The sequence below is a fragment of the Chanos chanos genome, chromosome 16, assembly GCF_902362185.1.
Source record: "Chanos chanos chromosome 16, fChaCha1.1, whole genome shotgun sequence".
Lineage (NCBI taxonomy): Eukaryota > Metazoa > Chordata > Actinopteri > Gonorynchiformes > Chanidae > Chanos > Chanos chanos.
In genome coordinates this window covers 17,429,114-17,436,613 of record NC_044510.1, presented here as the reverse complement: position 1 = coordinate 17,436,613, position 7,500 = coordinate 17,429,114, and the positions used below count along the sequence as shown (strand labels likewise).

Here is a 7,500-nt window from a genome sequence, read left to right as displayed (position 1 = left end):
TATGAGAGAGAGTGTGTGTGTGCGTGTGTGTGTGTGTGTGTGTTTAGCGTTACATTACAGATGATGAAGGAGTGTGTGACTATGAGAGAGTGTGTGTGTGTGATTGGCACTACATTACAGATGATATAGGAGTGTGTGTGTGTGCGTGTAGTGTATGTCTCCATGCTGTAGTGGAGCTGATCTGTGTGTGTGTGTGTGTGTGTGTGTGTGTGTGTGTGTGTGTGTGTGTGTGAGTGTGTGTGTGTGTGAGGGAGAGAGAGAGTTTTTTACTGGAGTACAGCTGGAGATTCCCACACCACCAAAGAAGAACTCTTCTCCATATACAACAACAGATGTGTGCCTACAGGGACAGATTACAGACAGACAGGAAAGCTCAAAGCAAGGGCACGTAATGCAGAGAATCTGGCAATTTGAAAACATGGCATTTACGCTGATTATCTGGTAGCCTAAAGAACGTCTAAAAAATACCAAATATTACATGAATGGAAATTATGATCCGAAAGTAGATTTTCAATGCTTACCAAATTCCATCGAGTTGTTTTCCTGTTAAAAAAAAACAAATCCGTGAATGAACTAAAAGAAAATCGCTCCAATTTGTTTGCTTGTATCTATTAAACTGAAAATTGAGGTCAAATGTACGACATCGTTTAATGCGTATTTATACGTGATGTCTGAAATATCTATCCAACCATTAAATGCATGTATATATAATTCATGACGAATTTTGGATCAGCTCTGAGGCTTCACGCTTATTTGTGCACCTGGGAGACCAGTCAAATTACGCACTTAAGAGTTAGCTGTAGCTTTGCGCTCCAAATTAATGGTTTTCAATGGCTTGGCGAAACCACAAGGAATGTAGCTTTTATCAATACTGACTGACTGCAATAACGGACTTTATCTCTGTTACTACGACACTGTGTAACTGTTCTAAATGAGTGTTGTTTGTGTGTGGTATATCTCTAGCAAGTGGACGCATTTTTGATCAAGGATCTGGTTGTGTAATACCGGACTAACGTTACCCTCGTTTCAGATGCTATCCTTGGCTCTAGTTGCTATGTCATAGCTTGGTGGTCCTTTTCTCCGGGGTAGCACGTCAAAATCAAAACATCACTTACCCAGCATGATGGGGCTCAGCTGCCGCGCCATTCCCCTCGAGAGATCGTAAATATAAAGTTGGACAGAGAATGTCGAGCAATTTGGATCCATTGTGATGCCGATGACTAGAGTTTGGTTCTGTCAAATGAAAATAACCTATTTCACAGTTAGCTTGTTGGCTAACCCTTGTGCGGGTTAGTCCAGTCAAAGCGAGTGAGTTTTAGTCACTCAGGTAATTTGACTGACAGCCGATATGTGGCTAGCTGTATAATCCAGGAAAACTAATGAATGTGCACAGATAAAGTTCCTTAATGATCAATATTTCTGTTACTTAACAGATGACTATCATCTGTTCATAGCCTCGTCATTCCGGAGTAAGCAGAGCGCTGTGTTTACTTTCACAACAGCGCCCTCTCTCGGTTATCTAATTTCTCTGACCTCCGTATAACCTACTGAACCACAGAGGACGTCAATCATAACACGATTTAGAAATAGTAGCTAATGCGTCCTCTCAGTATGGAGAAGTAAACCTTGTCAAACTATGGACAAATTAAAGGTGAGGGAAAAATATATATAAAGCGATGTTAAAATTGGGGGGATACAGTTTTATATCGCGATTAGTTGTACGTCAGGGAGGTGGTGTAAAAACCACACGGATACCTCCGTTTAAGACTTTAATTACACAGGATCAGCGCGTAATTAAATGAGAATGATAGTTAATACATATAGTATTACATTTAGATTAGATAGATAGATAGATAGATAGATAGATAGATAGATAGATAGATAGATAGATAGAATCAGCTTACATCATAGTGACTGTCACATTACTTATTGTTGTTGCTTTCTTTTCAAGGGTCCGAGTAACTGTCCGTGTTGTCTTTGTGTGTATAACGTGTGTTTTACGTGTGTGTAAGCCGGACATGTATATAAATATGCACATCTGTCAAAAATAAGGAAGAAAGAGATTGAATTTAAGACAACATTCAAATGATTAGGCACGTTATAACTAGCAACAGTGTGGGTGTCACACCCGAGGTTTAATGTTGAATCAGTTAATGCTGATTTTTCCACTGAGATGACGCTTGAGTGTTTTACACCAGGCTGACGTGGTCTCTGGACGATGCATTTGTAAACACATCTCTTTCCTTGACTTTCCCATAAAACTGGAGAGAAGAGAGAAGTCGTCGTCCCTCTGATGGCCCAGACACGGCGTCTTCTTTCAGTCAGATGGAACATTCATAAGGGACTATAATGGACTTTCTTTTTTTCACACTTTGACAACTCTTTCTCTGTACTTTTTATCACTATAGGAGATGGTAATTAAAACTCAACACTCAATGCTGTAGAGTTTAACTTTCATACATTAAATCTCACAGAGCATCAAAAGCCACAGATGCACATCACAGAGGCAATGGCTCCGCCAAATGCAAAACTCTGATCGAAGTTGTTGGAAAATTTCAGTTTTTTGTTTTAAGTCTCTTAACAAGATAGAAGGACAACCAATAGCACGATGTGTTAGGCTTTCATAAACTGACAGAGTAGAGTTTGGGGTTCACAGTGCAGTGCGTTACCGTCATACATGTATTCATCTCATCATTTCCACCTAAAAATGTTCCGCTAATGCTCTGATGAGTTTTTTCAGTTTAACTGATGCCGAGTGTAAAACGGTGACATTAGCACCGGACCCAGATCTCAGTCCAAACTGTGAGCATGTATCACAGCCTACACGCAATGTGCTGTACGTCTGTCTCAGCGTCTTTCAGATTAGACTCTGGTTTAAGAGCAGTAGCACTTTAAAACCTGGGGAAAGCTTGCATCCGAGAAAAACATCCCAGAATATTTCAGAAAGGCTTTCATCCCTCCTCCCTCCCTATTTAGACATAATCTCTGATGTTATTCCGATGGGTTTGTTTATTACTGTGATTAGAAATTATCTTCTTAAATTACAATGTGAAATGTTTTACAAATTTACGTCAATGAATTACCGTTATTTCACATTAAAGAGACGTCGCTATGTTATTCTTCTGATTAGGAAGCTTTTCTGATTATTTTTCATCGTGCTTCTCCATAAAATAAAAAAAGTTTACTTCACTGCAGGTTGGCGTATTTTGTGGTTAACGCGCGGACTCTCGTGGTCGCGGGTTGGCACGATTCACTACTTAGAGGGGGACGACCAGGGCACGCGCTTACAGAGCGTGCATATCTCACACTCTCCCTCGCTCTTAGCAGGCTGGCACTCGCGCACGCGCCAGGGCAGCGCTGAGATGTGTCGCAGATTTTAAAACTCAGAAACAGAGGCTGGGAACATCGGGCGCTCCATAAATACCAGAAAAACAGGAACGGACAAGGTTAGCGAAATCTCTGCCACTGAAAGAATACAGGGAAGGTTTTAAAGGACGCAAAAGCATAAGACGCTTCCTTCGGAGCACAGCTGCAGTTAGTTCATCACCAGTGTATTTTTCAAGGGAAGAAGGAGAGACAGAAAGACCGAGGAAGCAGAAACACTCTTTGCGTGCATTTTCGCTGCGTGCAAAACAGACCGGAGTGAGAATGGAGCTGTCATCTTTAGGGGACCAAGTGTTCGCCGTTGAATCGATCACCAAAAAACGAATTAGAAAGGTAAGGTGGGCCGATACAGTAATTCTCTTAAATCAGAAACTCTCTTCTCGGGCAAGTGCACCATCACTTTCACATTCGAAATTACTGTTAATGCACTGCATAGCGCTGTTCTAATTTTCGGCAGATGTGCTGTTTACAGTAAGTTAGCGCCTATGTACGCGCTATGATGGCGTTTAAAAGTTTGGGGGTTAAAAGTATTCTTCCGTGTTGGACAATGAGAACGCACGTCGTGTCACTTAAAAACTTGGTGAAGTATTTTAGTGCATTTTGTAACGCGCTTCCAATGAATTGCGAAGGGAAGAGGCCCGGGGGGTGTGTGCTTGTGTGTGTACCGAGTCCTTGATTAGGAATATGACTGCGTTCTTTCCGCGCGGCCACTGTTTATCAGCTAGCCTACGCACTTCATATACACGCGCACAGAGAGGGGAGGGAACGTCACTGAGCATCGGCGTGCAAAACTGCAGCGTAATGAAACATTATTATAAATATTTCATTTATAACCAAAACGTTACGCTTGAATGAATGAAATATGTATATATTTTAACCATTCGTCTCCAGTAAATTGATATTTCATGTTTACAACATGACCCATAATAATAGTACATGAAAATGCCAGCTATGTCCATTTTTCAAGTTGCTTAAATTTGATGAAAATATTAACCAAGATGTTGTTGATGGCTGCATGTGCACTCGCGAAACGATTCATTTTCGTTTGTGTCGCTCATGCAGTGAGGAGGAGGTGAAAACATTTCTCTCTGCGCTCGCAGCACGTTGCGCAATACGAGTTGTTTACATGTTTCCATGGCCCCACCTATCTCTCTCTCTCCACATCCCGTAAATGTTCTAGAAAACTCCTTCTTTTCTATTGAATTCACGAGAATACAACCCCCTCTGCTTTTATGCGATCACGTTAGAGGGTCGCGGGAGTGAAGTCGTTTACCGTAATCCCCATTTGTAAAAAGACGATTCGTCCGAGCGATCCCGGCCCCCAGTTCGTCATTTAAAGAGACACGCGGCTTTTATGCTGCGCTCTGTGTGTGTTTGGTGGAGAACTGCGGTGGTGTTTCCGGTAAATTATCTGTGTTTTCTGCCCTCACGCACATGTTTTGTTCTGCTTGTTCCAGGGAAATGTGGAATATTTGCTTAAATGGCAGGGATGGCCCCAGAAGTGAGTATGACAGGAATTACTCTCGAATTCTCATCTGTGCCTTCTGTGCACAATCCCAATACACAAAAACATTCCTAGGATGAGATGCCTCTGTAAACAAAACTACACGGCTCTAATGCATGGCCACAACAGAAAACAAACAAACAAAACTACACTCTACCCAAAAAAATCAGCATTAGACTTCTGATACAGCTTATTTCAAGAGCAATGTACATGGTGTTGTGTATTGTTTACACAGTTTTGGAGTAACATTGTGTGTTGTGTTTATTGCAAACAGAGAAACAGAAGGCCATCATAGACAGGGCTCAGTTCCATAACACACCTTTTGACCTTAACACAGCACCACTGCCTGTGCACACCTCTGTTCACTGTAATTAATACTGTATTAACATAACTGTATGAAACCTTCAGGCATTGCTCTATCAGTGGAACTGTGTGAGTTTGTCTCTCGTACTCCAAGGCTCTGGTCTGGACGCTCAGGAATGACGGAGTGTGTGTGTGTGTGTGTGTGTGTGTGTGTGTGTGTGTGTGTGCATTTGATTGACAGGTATAGTACTTGGGAACCTGAGGATCATATACTGGATCCTCGTCTTGTTCTGGCTTATGAGGAAAAGTGAGTCATACTTCCTGGGAAATGGAACCATTACCATCTGCAGTACACTTACCATCAAAGCAGTGAGATCACCCCTCACACACACACACACACACACACACACACACACACACACACCCCTCACCCTGTCACACCCCCAACCTCTCACTCTCTCTCATTTTTTACAACATTTTTCACTTTCGTTCTCCTCTCTTTCTCTCATTCCCTCTCTGTGCGCTGCAGGGAGGAGAAGGACAGAGCGCTGGCCCACCGAAGGAAGGGCCTCAGACCGCGGAGAGTCCTGTTACGGGTAGGAACTTATCCTGTATCCTTGTAATCCAGGGGAGAAGTGTATCGTAATCCAAATCGTTGGGATTGTCAGAGATTTCTGTCCTAACCCACCACTAACCTCTAGACTCTTCACACACACCGTAATGTTCTCTCAGGTATGTCGGGTTTAGGGCTCTTCACACACACCGTAATGTTCTCTCAGGTGTGACAGGATTTAGGGTTCTTCACACACACCGTAATGTTCTCTCAGGTGTGACAGGATTTAGGGCTCTTCACACACACCGTAATGTTCTCTCAGGTGTGTTGGGTTTAGGGCTCTTCACACACACCGTAATGTTCTCTCAGGTGTGACAGGGTTTAGGGCTCTTCACACACACCGTAATGTTCTCTCAGGTGTGACAGGGTTTAGGGCTCTTCACACACACCGTAATGTTCTCTCAGGTGTGACGGGGAAGAGCTCTGTGAAAACACGGTCCTTCACCAAGTCATTAGAACGTTTTATTAACGTTTGCCGTGTGACCAGTTTTTACTTCTGAAGAGTCTGCCAGATTCTTTTAACGATTTTCAGCTTGGTGTTGTCTGAGCTGCAGTTTTCAGGAGCTTACCCTCTCACTGTTGTCAGTTATTAATACCCTGACGTTGGCATGTTAAAATGCCACTCTCACGGCCACAGGAATGAATCAAATCTTCCAATAACAGTCATTTTAAGGTGAGAAAATTGGCCAACATCCCTGTTTAGAAAAGCAACAAAAAAAAAAACGCTTTAGTCTACGTGACCTGACTTGCCAAAGAAGCATGTAGTTGTTTTTAAAACCAAAGTTTTCTTAAAGTAATGTTTACCAAACTAAACTCAGTGAGTGCAGTGTTTAACCCCATGGCAACGGTAGTCATGACGACACACAACCATTCAGAAAGTTGCCTGCTTTTGATGCTAGTCCAGAAGGACTACGCCACCCAAAAAATGATGTTTTTGTGAACTATTTAGGTGTTAAGTTTTTCTATTTTAAGGTATGAGCAGGATGGAGAAAAGATGTTAAACATAAATCTTTCCTGCTATTCCTACATACAGAATATCTACACAATGGAGCTACGGAGCGCCCACAAAATTGCCGAAAAACCCACCCCTCGCCTGCGCCTGTCACTCACGCGCTCTGTCGGGGCGGAGTTAGACCAGTGCAGGCGCCGTTCCAGGTCCAAAGAGGGCGGGGCCTGTCGACGCCAAGAGAGGCGCAAGAGTAAGCAGCAAACGTCCAAAGCGCTACATGACAGCTCTCTCCATAGGCACATCCCACAACCTGCTTATGAGGTAGCGGAGGAGAACTGGGCAGGAGAGAGGGAGGTGGGGAGAGAGGAGGAGAGTAGGAAGACATTAGAAGACGAAGGGAAGATGATGGAGACACTGCAGGACCTTCTGAGCGGTGAGTGTAGCATGGTGTAGGACTGCTGCTAGGATACTGGTCGCCATGCCAACTGACTCGGGCCGACAAAGGCCGTTTTCACTGCGTGCTCTCAACAGGGATCTCTGCACGCGTTCCTCAGAATCACCAAAACTTTACCACAAAAACGTATCGTTTTACCGGTAGATTTATCTTAGATCATTGAAATACCTGTCTATCTATTTGAGGGTCTATGAAGTGTCTTGTCTTTCCAGTGCCTGTGTGTGACTGTGTGTCCATTCATGTCTGACACAGACACATTTAAACAATATGCCACAAGTCCACTGCATCCTTCA

The 7,500-nt window shown here is 43.2% G+C and overlaps 2 protein-coding genes across 2 annotated transcripts in view; one reads left to right on the top strand and one right to left on the bottom strand.

Moving 5' to 3' along the window:
* desi1a (desumoylating isopeptidase 1a) overlaps positions 1 to 1,206 on the bottom strand; it is a 13,314-nt gene extending 12,108 nt beyond the window's left edge. Inside the window, exons 1-3 of the mRNA XM_030793858.1 lie at positions 1,116 to 1,206; positions 522 to 543; positions 271 to 340 (exon numbers count right to left, since the gene is read on the bottom strand). Coding sequence (XP_030649718.1) covers positions 271 to 340; positions 522 to 543; positions 1,116 to 1,206 — 183 coding nt within the window. The remainder of the gene's footprint in view (positions 1 to 270; positions 341 to 521; positions 544 to 1,115) is intronic.
* Positions 1,207 to 3,382: 2,176 nt separating this feature from the next.
* The window catches only part of cbx7a (chromobox homolog 7a), a 4,803-nt gene continuing 685 nt past the window's right edge, over positions 3,383 to 7,500 (top strand). The window contains exons 1-5 of the mRNA XM_030793745.1: positions 3,383 to 3,717; positions 4,842 to 4,885; positions 5,433 to 5,498; positions 5,721 to 5,787; positions 6,838 to 7,186. Of these exons, the coding sequence (XP_030649605.1) occupies positions 3,649 to 3,717; positions 4,842 to 4,885; positions 5,433 to 5,498; positions 5,721 to 5,787; positions 6,838 to 7,186 (595 nt within the window). The 5' untranslated portion in view covers positions 3,383 to 3,648. The remainder of the gene's footprint in view (positions 3,718 to 4,841; positions 4,886 to 5,432; positions 5,499 to 5,720; positions 5,788 to 6,837; positions 7,187 to 7,500) is intronic.